Source organism: Leucoraja erinacea, chromosome 11 (genome assembly GCF_028641065.1).
Source record: "Leucoraja erinacea ecotype New England chromosome 11, Leri_hhj_1, whole genome shotgun sequence".
NCBI classification, from domain to species: Eukaryota; Metazoa; Chordata; class Chondrichthyes; order Rajiformes; family Rajidae; genus Leucoraja; species Leucoraja erinaceus.
The window spans coordinates 60,236,627-60,252,105 of NC_073387.1; the positions used below are offsets into that span (position 1 = coordinate 60,236,627).

Consider the following 15,479-nt stretch of genomic DNA (forward strand, 5'->3'; position numbering starts at 1 on the left):
TTGGACATGAAGTTATAGAGATACCACATGGACAAGCCCACCCAGTCCACACTGATCATCAACTACCTATTTACACTCATCCTACACTCATCTAAACCAACTTTATTCCTTCTATATTGTCATTAATTCCCTCTCAGATTCTACCACTCGCAAGGTGCAATTTACAGAGGCCCAAATAACCCACCAATCTACACTTCATTGGGATGTAAGGGGAAACTGGAGGACCCGAGGAAAATCACGCGGTCATAGGGCAAACACCACATAGACAGCACTTGAGGTCGGAACCATACTCAGGTCTCTGGAGATGTGAGGAAGTGGCTCGATAAGCTGCGTGAGTGACTGTGCCGCCATTATCATCCAAGAACCCACTTAGTCTTGAAGAAGGGTCTCAACCCAAATGTTGTCTGTCCATTTCCCACCACTCATGCTACCTGATCTGCTGAGTTCCTACAGCAGATTGTTATTTGCTCTCCCTGATCCATGGGACTTCCTGGTGTCCCATCAATCATTGTCTATTGTCTGTAGACACAAAATGCTGGAGTAACTCAGCGGGACAGGCAGCATCTCTGGAGAGAAGGAATGGGTGACGTTTCTTGGTCGAGACCCTTCTTCAGACTATTCATTGTCTATTGTCTACATAGTCCAGCCTTACTCATTACCCCAAAATTATTTCTCCACATTATTCAAAATTAAATTCCATCTACCCTTTTGCTGTATACCTTACCTTCTGATTCATATAATTCTGCAGCAACTATCCTTCTCACAAGATGACCACTGTCCGCAGACGACTTCATGAACAGAAATACAGAGGCTACACTGCAAGATGGAAACCACTGGTTAGCTGCAAAATGGCTGGGTTACAGTTTGCTAAGAAGTATTTACTGTAAAAGAGCAACCACAGTTCTGGAAAAAGGTCTTGTGGACAGATGAGACGAATGAGATGAGTGATGGAAAGAGCAAAGTATGGAGGAGAGAAGGAACTGCCCAAGATCCAAAGCATACCACCTCATTTGTGAAACACGGCGGTGGGGGTGTTATGGCCTGGGCATTTATGGCTGCAGAAGGCACTGGCTCACTTCTCTTCATTGATGATACAACAGCTGATGGTAGTAGCATAACGAATTCTGAAGTGTATAGACACATCCTATCTGCTCGTTCAAACAAATGCCTCACATCTCATTGGCCGGCTGTTCATTCTACAGCAAGACAATGATCCCAAACATACTGCTAAAGCAACAAAGGATTTTTTCAAAGCTAAAAAATGGTAAATTCTTGAGTGGCCAAGTCAATCACCCGATCTGAACCCAATTGAGCATGCCTTTTATATGCTGAAGAGAAAACTGAAGGGAACTAGCCTCCATAACAAGCATAAGCTAAAGATGGCTGCAATATTTAGACACCTAGCAACTGGTGATGTCCTGGAATCGCAGACTTCAAGCAGTCATTGCATGCAAAGGATATGCAACAAAATATTAAACATAACTACTTTAATTTACATGACATGGGGGGGGGGGGTGGCTTTTATTAAAAAATGGCCTTTATTAAAAAGGAGTTCCTGGAGTGTATATGAGATGGATTTCCAAGCCAATATGTACAGGAACCTATAAGAGGGCAGGTCATCCTAGACTGGGTATTGTGTAATGAGGAAGGATTAGTTAGCAATCTTGTTGTGCAAAGCCCCTTGGGCAACAGTGACCATAATATGGTAGAATTCTACATTAAGATGGAGAGTGACACAGTTAATTCAGAGACAAATTTCCTGAACTTAAAGAAAGTGTGGGTGCTGGAAAAATCGAAGGTAGATAAAAATGCTGGAGAAACTCAGCGGGTGAGGCAGCATCTATGGAACGAAGGAATAGGTAATGTTTTGGATCGTGACCCTTCTTTAGACTGAAGTGGGGGTGGTGGGGACGGGAAGAAGAAAGGAAGAGGCAGAGACAGTGGGCTGTGGGAGAGCTGGGAAGGGGAGGGGAAAGAGGGAGAAAGCAAGAACTACCTGAAATTGGAGGTCAATGTTCATACCGCTGGGGTGTAAACTTCTCAAGCGAAATATGAGGTGCTGCTCCTCAACTTACGGTGGGACTCACTCTAGCCATGGACGAGGCCCAGGACAGAAAGGTCGGATTCGGAATAGGAGGGGGAGTTGAAGTGCTGAGACACCCGGGAGATCAGGTTGGTTAGACAATAGACAATAGGTGCAGCAGTAGGCCATTTGGCCCTTCGAGTCAGCACCGCCATTCAATGTGATCATGGCTGAACCTTCTCTGTACTCCCTCTATGGCAAGAATGTCTTTCCTCAGATTAGGAGACCAAAACTGTACGCAATACTCCAGGTGTGGTCTCACCAAGACCCTGTACAACTGCAGTAGAACCTCCCTGCTCCTATACTCAAATCCTTTTGCTATGAATGCTAACATACCATTCGCCTTCTTCATTGCCTGCTGCACCTGCATGCCTACTTTTAATGACTGGTGTACCATGACACCCAGGTCTCGTTGCATCTCCCCCTTTCCTAATCGGCCACCATTCAGATAACAGTCTACTTTCCTGTTTTTGCCACCAAAGTGGATAACCTCACATTTATCCACATTATACTGCATCTGCCATGCATCTGCCCACTCACCCAGCCTATCCAAGTCACCTTGCAGCCTCCTAGCATCCTCCTCACAGCTAACACTGCCCCCCAGCTTCGTGTCATCCGCAAACCTGGAGATGTTGCATTCAATTCCCTCGTCCAAATCATTAATATATATCGTAAATAGCTGGGGTCCCAGCACTGAGCGTTGCGGTACCCCACTAGTCACTGCCTGCCATTGTGAAAAGGACCCGTTTACTCCTATTCTTTGCTTCCTGTTTGCCAGCCAGTTCTCTATCCACATCAATACTGAACCCCCAATGCCGTGTGCTTTAAGTTTGTATACCGTGTGCTTTAAGTTTGTGTTTCCTGTGTTTATGTTTCCTGCCTCAAGCGTGTCCAAACCCTAACAATCTTATATAATCTTTCAATAAGATTCCCTCTCATCCTTGCAAACTCCAGAATATACAAGCCCAGCCGCTCCATTCTCTCAGCATATGACAATCCCGCCATCCTGGGAATTAACCTTGTAAACCTACGCTGCACTACCTCAATAGCAAGAATGTCCTTCCTCAAATCAGGGGACCAAAACTGCACACAATAGTCCAGATGTGGTCTCTCTAGGGCCCTGTACAACTGCATAAGGACCTCTTTGCTCCTATACTCAACTCCTCTTGTTATAAAGGACAACATGCCATTCGCTTTCTTCACTGCCTGCTGTACCTGCATGCTTACTTTCATAGACTGATGAACAAGGACCCCCAGATCCCATTGTATTTCCCCTTTTCCCCACTTGACGCCATTTAGATAGTAATCTGCCTTCTTGTTTTTGATACCAAAGTGGATAACCTCACATTTATCCACATAAAACTTCATCTGCCATGCATCTGCCCACTCCCCCAACCTGTCCAAGTCACCCTGCATTCTCATAGCATCCTCCTCACTGTTCACACTGCCACCCAACTTTGTGTCATCTGCAAATTTGCTAATGTTACTTTGAATTCCTTCATCCAAATCATAGATATATATTGTAAATAGCTGCGGTCCCAGCACCGAGCCTTGTGGTACCCCACTAGTCACTGCCTGCCATTCTGAAAGGGACCCGTTAATCCCTACTCTTGATGCATTTGATACTGTCGACCATACCATTCTAATTGGCCGTCTCCGGTATGGGGTTGGTATTGATGGCACTGCCCTGAGCTGGTTCATCTCCTACCTCAAAGGTAGGAGTTTCTCGGCTAACATAGGCAACTCTATCTCCTCCCCAGCTTGTCTCTGCTGTGGGGTTCCACAAGGTTCCATCCTTGGCCCCATTCTCTTCTCCCTGTATATGCTCCCCTTAGGCCAAGTCATTGAAAGGCACGGCATTTCCTTCCATTGCTACGCAGACGATACCCAACTCTATCTCCTCCTGAAGCCAAAAAAACAATCAAATCTGTTTAACCTTACCCGCTGCCTCGAGGATATAAAGTGTTGGATGGCCCTAGACTGTGAAACAGCATCCCCCTTCCCATCAGAAGTGTTCCCTCCATCGACTCCTTTAAGTCTAGACTAAAAACTTATCTGTACTCCCCAGCCTTTCCTGACGTCCTCTGAGCGAGGGCTATATGTATTTATGTATGTAGTTTGTTTGTTTATACTATTCTTATAACAAATGTAAAGCACTTTGGTCAACGAGAGTTGTTTTTTAAATGTGCTATATAAATAAATGTGACTTGACTTGACTTGACTACTCTTTGTTTCCTGTCATCCAACCAATTTTCTATCCATGTCAGCACTCTACCCCCAATAGCATGTGCCCTAATTTTTCCCACTAATTTCCTATGTGGGACCTTATCAAATGCTTTCTGAAAGTCCAGGTACACCACCTCCACTGGCTCTCCCTTGTCCATTTTCCTAGTTACATCTTCAAAAAATAGAAGATTAGTCAAGCATGATTTCCCCTTCGTAAATCCATGCTGACTCAGACCGATCCTGTTACTGCTGCCCAAATATGCGGCTTTTTCATCTTTTATAATTGAGCCACTTCCTTAAGTTCCCTGGGATGCAGACCGTCAGGCCCTGGGGATTTATCAGCCTTCAGTCCCATCAGTCTATCCAACACCATTTCCTGCCTAATGTGGATTTCCTTCAGTTCCTCCGTCACCCCAGCTCCTCTGGCCACTACTATATCAGGAAGATTGTTTGTGTCCTCCTTAGTGAAGACAGATCCAAAGTACCTGTTCAACTAATCTGCCATTTCCTTGTTCCCCATAATAAATTCACCTTTTTCAGTCTTCAAGGGTTCAACTTTGGTCTTAACTAATTTTTTCCTCTTCGCATACCTAAAGAAGCTTTTACTATCCTCCTTTATATTCTTGGTTAGCTTACCTTCATACCTCATCTTTTCTCCCCGTATTGTCTTTTTAGTTACCTTCTGTTGTTCTTGGTTCTAGGTTGCTTGGTCCTCCAAAATATTCCAAATGGAATTTAAACTGGACATGGTGGAGGGAGGACTTAAGCCAGAAAGGGTTATTGGGAAGAATAGTGTTCTTTAAACATTACCCAATCCTCTTGCTTCCCGCTCATCTTTGCTACGTTGTACTTCTTTGCTTTAATTTTTATACTGTCTCTGACATCACTTGTCAGCCATGGTCGCCCCTTACTCCCCTTGGAATCTTTCTTTCTCCTAGGAATGAACTGATCCTGCACCTTCTGTATTATTCCTAGAAATACCTGCCATTTTTGTTCCACTGTCATCCCTGCAAGTGTATTTTTCCAGTCAACTTTGGCCAGCTCCTCCCTCATGGCCCCATAGTCCCATTTATTCAACTATAACACCGACACCTCCGATCTACCCTTCTCACTCTCCAATTCTAGATAGATAGATAGATAGATAGATAGATAGATAGATAGATATAGATAGATAGATAGATAGATAGATAGCCTTTTATTGTCATTCAGACCGAAGTCTGAACGAAATTGCAGCAGTCATACATATAATACAATACAATAAAACAACAATAAACACATATTAACATCCACCACAGTGAGTCCACCCAGCATCTCCTCACTGTGATGGAGGCAAAAGTCTTAGGTCTGCAGTCTCTTCCCTCCTCTTCTCCCTCTGCGCTGGGGCGATACCCCCCCCGGGCGATGTTAAGAACAGTCCCGCGGCTCAAACACCGCGGCCCGGGGTGGTTGAAGCTGCCGCCCACCAGTTCTGCAGACGCAGACGCAGCCGCTGGCCCGCGGCCGAACCCCGGACTCAGGCCACCACCGCCAGAACACCGTCCCAGCCACCCTCACGTGAGTACTGCGCCGTCTTCAGCCTCGGGCTGGGCCGCCCCGACTTGGGCGCCGAACCTCCCCCGGACCGGGCCGCCCCGACTTGGGCGTCGCTTCTCCCCCCGGACCAGGCCGCCCCGACTTGGGCGTCGCTTCTTCCCCGGGTTGGGCTGCCCCGACTTGGGCGCCGAACCTCCCTCGGGCTGCCAGCGCCGCACCTTCCCGAGCTCGGCCGCTCCGACGGGAGCCTCGCTCCACCCTCGGGCTGGCCGTCCTCACGGGAGCGTCCCAACCTCTTCCAGCCCTGAGCCGGACCACCCTCACGGGAGCGAGCTCAGGGCGAGTCCTGACGGGCTCTGCCTCCGGAGCCTCGAGGTCGTCAGCTCCATTAGGCCTCAGCACAGACGGAGGCAAAGAAATGGAATACGACAAAAAGGTCGTATTCCCCCGCAGGGAGAGACTGCAAACCCCGTTTCAACCCCCCCCCCAAAAAAAACACAAACTAAAACCAAAAAACTAGACTAACCAAACAAAATAAACAACATAAAAAACACAAAACAACGGGACTGCCGGTAAGCCGCTGCAGCCAGAGCCGCGCCGCCACTCCGAACCTGACCATGTTATGGCCACTACCTCCTAATTTTACTTCGGAGTCACGTGAGTGATTCCGTGAAGATCCCAGCCCAGTGCGCATGTGCGGCACCAGAGTCCAGGTTGAGTGTGGTGACCCATCTACTACAATATATAGACACAACCCACAATCTTAGAGGGAGAGGAAAGCCTATGGGTCAACCACAGAAACCCCAAGACGGGGTACGAGCCAAACCACTCCAAGGTGGCTCAAACAGGTACTGAAAGCTGCCGGAATAGATAATAATACATTTTAATCCCATTCCACTAGGGCAGCATTGATATCAGCGGCTGAACGAATGGACATCCCGGTTGACCACATTCTCAATACAGCAGAATGATCAAGGGAACGACGTTCAGAACATTTTTTATTATAAACCGTTGATAAACCCGATTTAATTGCAGGAAGAATATTACAAACTGCAATATTAATTTAAGCTCAGGGGAGCTCTTTATGTTGTTATTGTTAAACAAATACCTTTCTGTTTCTTGTGAAAGCAGATCCACTGGTTGATTACGATAACACTTCCTCCCTCAAAAACTTCGGCAGTGAGTGAAATAAAAACTGTTACACGGTTTGAAATCACAGACCTTTGAAGTCTTCACGGAATCACTCACGTGACTCCGAAGTAAAATAGTAAGATTAAACGAGTACTTACCAGTATGAAGTTTGATCTGTATTTTATGAGGAGTTACGGTGAGGTATTACGTGCCCTCCGCTCCCACCCTCAATATATAGATCAAACTAATAAACTGATGTCTCATGATCTTTACTATCTTACTTCAAATATTGTGTCTATCCTGTGATTTCACACCGCTGCTTCGAAGTATGCCGCACATGCGCACTGGGCTGGGATCTTCACGTAATACCTCACCGTAACTCCTCATAAAATACAGATCAAACTTCATACTGGTAAGTACTCGTTTAATCTTACTATTAAACCTGACCATGTTATGGCCACTACCTCCTAATGGCTCATTAACCTCGAGGTGCTTTATCAAATCCGGTTCATTACATAACACTAAATCCAGAATTGCCTTCTCCCTGGTAGGCTCCAATACAAGCTGTTCTAAGATTCCATCACGAAGGCACTCTACAAAGTCCCTTTCTTGGGGTTCAGTACCAACCTGATTTTCCAAGTCTACCTGCAGGTTGAAATCTCCCATAACAACCACAGCATTACTTTTGCTACATGCCAATTTTAACTCCTGATTCAACTTGCGCCCTATGTCCAGGCTAATGTTTGGGGGCTTGTAGATTAGTCCTATTTGGGTCTTTTTACCCTTACAATTCCTTAGTTCTATCCATACTAACTCCACATCTCCTGTTTCAATGTCACCGCTTGCAAGGGACTGAATTTCATTCCAAACCAACAGAGCAACCCCACCCTGTCTGCCCACCTGCCTGTCTTTTCGATAGGAGGTATACAATTGAATATTCAGTTCCCAGCCCTTGCCCTCTTGCAGTCATGTCTCTGTAATTCCCACAACATCATACTTGCCAATTTCTAACTGAGCCTCAAGCTCGTCCACAATATTTCTTATACTTCGCGCATTCATATACAGCACTTTCACCTCCGTATTCACGTCCCCCCTCGCAATTGGCCCTGACCTTACTCTTTTATCCCTTCTCGAACTTCCCATTAATTTGAGAATCTTTTGTAATTTTTCCTGTACTCATATCCCCTTCAACTCCATTTTTATACTCCCAATTTGTCAATCTCTCCCCCCGAACTGAGCGAAGATGTTGGGTAAAGCGATCGGCAAGCCTACGCTTGGTCCCATCGATGTAGAGCAGCGGATGCAATAGATGAGGTTCGAGGAGGTGCAGCTGAACGTCTGTCGCAACTGGAAAGACTGCTTAGGTCCTTGAAGAAAGGTAGCTTAAATGGTATGAGACGGGAATTTGCTGGGATAGACTGGCAAATAATATTTAAAGGGTTGACGGTGAATATGTAATGGCAAAGATTTATAGACCGCATGGATGAATTAACAATTGTTCATCCCTGTCTGGCGTAAAAATAAAACGGGGAAGTCGGCTCAACCTCGGCTAACGAGGGAAATTAAGGATAGTGTTAAATACAAAAACATAAAAATTAGCCAGAGGAAGCAGCACACCGGAGGACTGGAAGAAATTTAGAATTCAACAGAGGAGAACAAAGGGGTTAATTAAGAGGGAGAACAAAGAGCATGAAAGGAAGCTTGCGGGGAATATGAAAACTGACTTAAAAGCTTTTATATATAAGAGGAAAAGATTTGTGAAGACAAATGTAGGTCCCTGACAATCAGAAGCAGGTGAATTTATAATGGAAACAAGGAAATGGCAGACCAGCTAAACAAGTACTTATGTTCTGTCTTCACTAAGGAAGACACAAACTATTTCCCAGAAATATTAGGGGACAGAGGATCTAGTGGGAGGGAGGAACTGAAGGAAATCCACATTAGTGAAGAAATGGTGTTTGGTAAACTGTTGGGACTGAAGGCAGATAAATTGGCAGGTCCTGATGGTCTGCATCCCAGGGTATTTAGGAAGTGGCTCTAGAAATCGTGGACAAATTGGTGATCATTTTCCAATGTTCTGTAGAATCAGGATCAGTTCCTGTGGATTGGAGGGTAGCTAATGTAACCCCACTTTTCAAGAAAGGAGGGAGTGAGAAAACATGGAATTATAGACCAGTTAGCCTGACATCGGTAGTGGGGAAAATGCTTGAGTTGATTATTAAAGATGTAATTGCAGCACATTTGGAAGGCAGTGACAGGATCGGTCAAAGCAAGCATGGATTTATGAAGGGGAAATCATGCTTGACTACTCTTCTGGAATTGTTTGAGGATGTAACAAGTAGAATGGATAAGGGAGAGCCAGTGGATGTGGTATATCTGGACTTTCAAAAAGCTTTTGACAAGATCCCATTGTAACGTCAGCTCCAGCCCCTTCCCCTCTGGTCCCCCTTGCTGTCTCCTGCCCCCTCCCCTGTGATACCACACTCTCTCCCACAACCCCCGTCTTTTCTCCGAGCTCTCTACCCCCCTGCCACCAAACCCCCCACGCCCCCACCCCCCCACACCCCCCCCTGTGCCCCCACACCCCCCCCCCCCCATACCCCGCCCACCTCTCCCTTCGGGTTGGGGGATGGGTTGCGTTGGGGGACCAGGCCTCCCGTGTCACTGGGACCCACTTAGTCTAGTAATGTGGATAATTGTGAGGTTATCCACTTTGATGGCAAGAACAAGGCAGATTATTATCTGAATGGTGTCAAATTAGGAAAAAGGGAGGTGCAGCGAGAGCTCGTGTCCTTGCACATCAGTCACTGAAAGTAAGCATGCAAGTACAGTAGGCAGTGAAGAAAGCAAATGGCACGTTGGCCTTCATAGTGAGAGGATTTGAGTGTAGGGGCAAGGAGGTCCTGCTGCAGTTGTACTGGGCCCTGGTGAGACCGCACCTGGAATATTGTGTGCAATTTTGGTCTCCTAATTTGAGGAAGGACATTCTTGCTATTGAGGGAGTGCAGCGTAGGATCACCAGGTTAATTCCCAGGATGGCGGGACTGACAAATGATGAAAGAATGGATTAACTAGTCTTATATTCATTGGAATTGAGAAGGATGAGAGGGTATCTCATAGAAACATATAACATTCTTAAGGGGTTGGACAGGCTAGATGCAGGAAAAATGTTCCTGATGTTGGGGTAGTCCAGAACCAGGGGTCACAGTTTGAGAATGAATGGTAGGCCATTTAGGACTGTGATGAGGAAAAACGTTTTCACCCAGTGAGTTATGGATCTGTGGAATTCTCTGCCATGGAAGGCAGTGGAGGCCAATTCTCTGGATATTTTCAAGATAGTTAGATATAGCTCTTAGAGCTAAGGGAATCAAGGGATATTGGGAAAAAGCAGGAACGGGTTACTGATACTGGATGATCATATTGAATGGCGGTGTTGGCCCAAGGGGCCGAATGGCCTACTCCTGCACCTATTTCTATGTTTCCATGTTGAATGTTTCAGTCTGAAGAAGGGTCCAACCCGAAATGCCCCCTATTTATGTTCTTCACAGATGCTGTTCGACCGGCTGAGTTACTCCAGCATTTTGTCTTTTTATGTAAACCAGCATCTGCAATTCCTTGTTTATCCACCTCGAGTGTTTCTCTTTCCAGATGCTGCCCCATCTGTTGGCTTTGGTTTTCTTCCATCTGGTTCAAATTAGGGTGGAGCTGCCCAATGCCTGTGAAGGGTCAGAGTTACTAATACTAACCCTGTGAAGGGTCAGGGTTACTAATGCTAACCCTGTGAAGGATCATCAGTGTTACTAATGCTAACCCTGTGAAGGATCAGGGTTACTAATGCTAACCCTGTGAATGATCAGGGTTACTAATTACTCAGGGTTACTAATGCTAACCCTGTGAAGGGTCAGGGTTACTAATGCTAACCCTGTGAAGGGTCAGGGTTACTAATGCTAACCCTGTGAAGGGTCAGGGTTACTAATGCTAACCCTGTGAAGGGTCAGGGTTACTAATGCTAACTCTGTGAAGGGTCAGGGTTACTAATACTAACCCTGTGAAGGATCAGGGTTACTAATGCTAACCCTGTGAAGGATCAGGGTTACTAATGCTAACTCTGTGAAGGGTCAGGGTTACTAATACTAACCCTGTGAAGGGTCAGAGTTACTAATATTAACCCTGTGAATGATCAGGGTTACTAATGCTAACCCTGTGAAGGGTCAGGGTCACTAATGCTAACCCTGTGAAGGGTCAGGGTTACTAATGCTAACCCTGTGAAGGATCAGGGTTACTAATACTAACCCTGTGAAGGGTCAGGGTTACTAATGCTAACCCTGTGAAGGGTCAGGGTTACTAATGCTAACCCTGTGAAGGGTCAGGGTTACTAATGCTAACCCTGTGAAGGGTCAGGGTTACTAATGCTAACCCTGTGAAGGGTCAGGGTTACTAATACTAACCCTGTGAAGGACATGTGTTGCTCCAATACTCACCAGGCCCCGGCGCCGTCCGTGCCCGTGGTCCTCCCGTCCTGCAGGGGCCGCTGTCGCCGCTGGTCCTCCGGCCGCGTGGGGCGCTGTTGGCTGATCCCGCAGTGGCGGGCGGTGCGGAGAGTGGAAATGGCGGAATTGTTCTGATCCCGTTCAGGACAGTAACCGCGCCCGTTGGAACAAGACCACGTCCAGCGCCCAGCGCCCAGCTCCCTCGTCCCTGCAGCCCCTCTCCTGCTCCTCCTCCTGCTCCATGGCGACGGCGGGGACCGAGCTGACCGGGAAGCGCTTGCTTTGCCTGTTTGGGGATTCGGCCTCCGGTGGGCCCGGGCCCGGGCCTGGACAACAACAGCCTCACTCTCTCCTAGATGGCGACTGGCACGCTGGCCTCATCAGAGTCGTCATCCCGGGGCCCTCGCTGGCGGTGAGTGTCCGGGGAGGGAGGGGACGGGACAGAGGGGGGGTCTGGCCATTAGTGAGTGGAGGGAGGGGGTCGTGTAGGGAAAGGAGGGTCCACCTCAATGGAGCCAAGAGCTGTAATTTAGGGAGGTGAAGTAACGCGGCCAAGCTGCCGCCATTCAGAAGTTTGACGGAAGAAAGGATTATTTTCCTTCATTGTTGAAGATGAGCAATGGACTTTTGCACTAAAGGGATGTTGAGTATTTCGCAAGGGTTATAATCTGTAGTGACATATTCAGTCCACCTAAAGAGTCTCCCTCTTGGTGAAAGTCTCGGGTTTACACGTTTTGAAGTGGTGGGGGTATGGGATAGGCACGAGGATACGGTGCACACCGGCGATGCGCCCTCTCCCCCTTGTGTGTGTACACACACTCACACTAACAAACAACAAAGGCACTGCGAATGTGTCCACAGCCGTCCAGGCCGAGACATTCGTTACCTGCCGTATGTTTTTATGTGTGTCTATTCTTACATGTATGTTGGTTGTCTGCTTTCAAATTATATTAGTTGAAGATAGTTTACCGTAAAGTTGCTGGAAGTATACTCTGTATTTTAAGTGGTAACAATCGGTGATTTGAAGGTCACTGTTTTTCTCTCTACTTTTGCGAAACAAAACAAATCAAAATTTGCACTGTTTTAGATTGTTGCTCTGATTATTTCTCACGTGTGTAAAACGTGTATGGTTACAGAAATAATTATTTACTACAATACATGATCCATGTTGGGATGCAGTTTTACAGCAGGCATATTAATGTTTGTTTTAATGTGAAATTCATTTTAAAATTATGTAAAAAGATAGAAAGGAGTGGGTGCAGAGTATACAGCTCCTGAGCAGATTTTACAGTACAGTAAAAACATGGTTTAGTTTATGGAAACAAGCCCTTCGACCCACCGGGCCCATACTGACCATCGATCACCCTATCACACTGGTTCTGTTATCCCACTTTCTCAACTACTTGGGGAAATTTATGGCAGCCAATTAACTTACAAACCCACATGTCTTTGGGATATTAAAGGAAACCGGTGTGGAGGACTGCATCCCAACAAAAACCTTCCGAGTGTTTCCTAACCAGAAGCCTTGGATGAACCATGAGATTCTTCTGAACCCCAGATCCCGGGTATTCAGGTCTGGAGATACAGAGGTCCAGAGACGACCTTGGTAGTGCCATCAAAAAGGCCAAAAGGCACATTTGTTCCAAGCTGGCGGATGAGACGGATGTTAGGCAACTGGCAGGGCTTGAATGCCATCACCTATAGGGTGATTTCACCAAAGGTCAAATGAGCGTAGATCCCCCCTCACGTGACCGAAAATTCTGACTGGAGGACATCTCTCAGTTTGGTACATGTAAGTGAATGGGGAAACACGCACTTTCCCACCCGTTAAAAACATGGAAAACGGCCAATTTTTGAGCTGAATTTTTCTGTGCTAGTCGGGGTGACCCTGAAGCACAGCGACCTAAATTTTCAGGCAAAACAAAAGATAGAAAGTGAGGTAATTACAAGAGGGAACTGAAGGTAGAAAGCCGCGGAAATGAACAGCTGACAATTGCCGTGGTGATTTTAAGATCCAAAATATCGGGAATTATCGCATTTGCTCGCTGAATTTCATCAAAACTAAGGCATTATTAACTTACTTTTGATGAAATTCAGCGAGCAAATGCGATAATTCCCGATATTTTGGATCTTAAAATCACCACGGCAATTGTCAGCTGTTCATTTCCGCGGCTTTCTACCTTCAGTTCCCTCTTGTAATTACCTCACTTTCTATCTTTTGTTTTGCCTGAAAATTTAGGTCGCTGTGCTTCAGGGTCACCCCGACTAGCACAGAAAATTTCAGCTCAAACATCGGCCGTTTTCCATGTTTTTAACGGGTGGGAAAGTGCGTGTTTCCCCATTCACTTACATGTACCAAACTGAGAGATGTCCTCCAGTCAGAATTTTCGGTCACGTGAGGGGGGATCTACGCTCATTTGACCTTTGGTGAAATCACCCTATAAGGAAAAATCAAGAGGCAGCTCAATTGTCAGCGAAGCATCACTCCCCGACGAGCTCAATGCGTTTTACATAGAAATTAGGTGCAGGAGTAGGCCATTCGGCCCTTCGAGCCTGCACCGCCATTCAATATGATCATGGCTGATCATCCAACTCAGTATCCCGTATCTGCCTTCTCTCCATACCCCCTGATCCCCTTAGCCACAAGGGCCACATCTAACTCCCTCTTAAATATAGCCAATGAACTGGCCTCAACTACCCTCTGTGGCAGAGAGTTCCAGAGATTCACCACTCTCTGTGTGAAAAAAGTTCTTCTCATCTCGGTTTTAAAGGATTTCCCCCTTATCCTTAAGCTGTGACCCCTTGTCCTGGACTTCCCTAACATCGGGAACAATCTTCCTGCATCTAGCCTGTCCAACCCCTTAAGAATTTTGTAAGTTTCTATAAGATCCCCTCTCAATCTCCTAAATTCTAGAGAGTATAAACCAAGTCTATCCAGTCTTTCTGACATCCCAGGAATCAGTCTGGTGAACCGTCTCTGCACTCCCTCTATGGCAATAATGTCCTTCCTCAGATTTGGAGACCGAAACTGTACGCAATACTCCAGGTGTGGTCTCACCAAGACCCTGTACAACTGCAGTAGAACCTCCCTGCTCCTATACTCAAATCCTTTTGCAATGAAAGCTAACATACCATTCGCTTTCTTTGCTGCCTGCTGCACCTGCATGCCTACCTTCAATGACTGGTGTACCATGACACCCAGGTCTCGCTGCATCTCCCCCTTTCCCAATCGGCCACCATTTAGATAATAGTCTGCTTTCCCGTTTTTGCCACCAAAATGGATAACCTCACATTTATTGGATAACCTCACATTTATTGGATAACCGCACATTTACGCAAGCTTTGATAGGGAGAACACTGATGTGCCTTCCCGAGCCCCCATTCGCTGTGACGGTATTTCAGTCACAGTCACAGAGGCCGACGTCAGAAGATCCTTCAGGGGGATGAACGGTCAGAAAGCGCCTGGACCTGATGGCACACCCGGTCGTGTTCTTAAAAACCTGTGCGGTCCAACTGGCTGGAGTTTTTACGGAAATTTTCAACCTCTCACTTCTGAGGTCTGAGGTTCCAACCTGCTTTAAAAGGGCATCAATAATACCGGTGCCCTAGAAGAGCAAGGTGACGGTGCTCAATGACTATCGACCAATGGCACTAATGTCTGTGGTGATGAAGTGCTTTGAGAGGTTGATTATGGTGCATATCAACTCCTACCTCGACAAGAACCTCGACCCACTGCAGTTCGCTTACCGCCATAACAGATCAACGGTGGATGTGATCTCACTGGTGCTCCACTCCACTCTGGACCACTTGGACAACAAAAACTCATATGTCAGGCTGTTATTCATTGACTACAGCTCGGCATTTAATACAATCATCTCCTCCAAGCTGGTTACCAAGCTCTCAGATCTGGGTCTCTGCGCATCCCTCTGCAATTGGATCCTCGACTTCCTCATCCACAAACCACACTGTCCGTATTGGTGGAAATGTGTCATCCTCGATAATAATCAGCAAGGGGG

General features: G+C 46.5%; 1 protein-coding gene across 1 annotated transcript in view; it reads left to right on the forward strand.

Annotated features, from left to right (window-relative positions):
- The first annotated feature begins 11,525 nt into the window (after positions 1–11,525).
- LOC129701877 (lysine-specific demethylase 3B-like) overlaps positions 11,526–15,479 on the forward strand; it is an 86,976-nt gene continuing 83,022 nt past the window's right edge. Inside the window, 1 exon segment of the mRNA XM_055643367.1 lies at positions 11,526–11,875. Coding sequence (XP_055499342.1) covers positions 11,705–11,875 — 171 coding nt within the window. The 5' untranslated portion in view covers positions 11,526–11,704.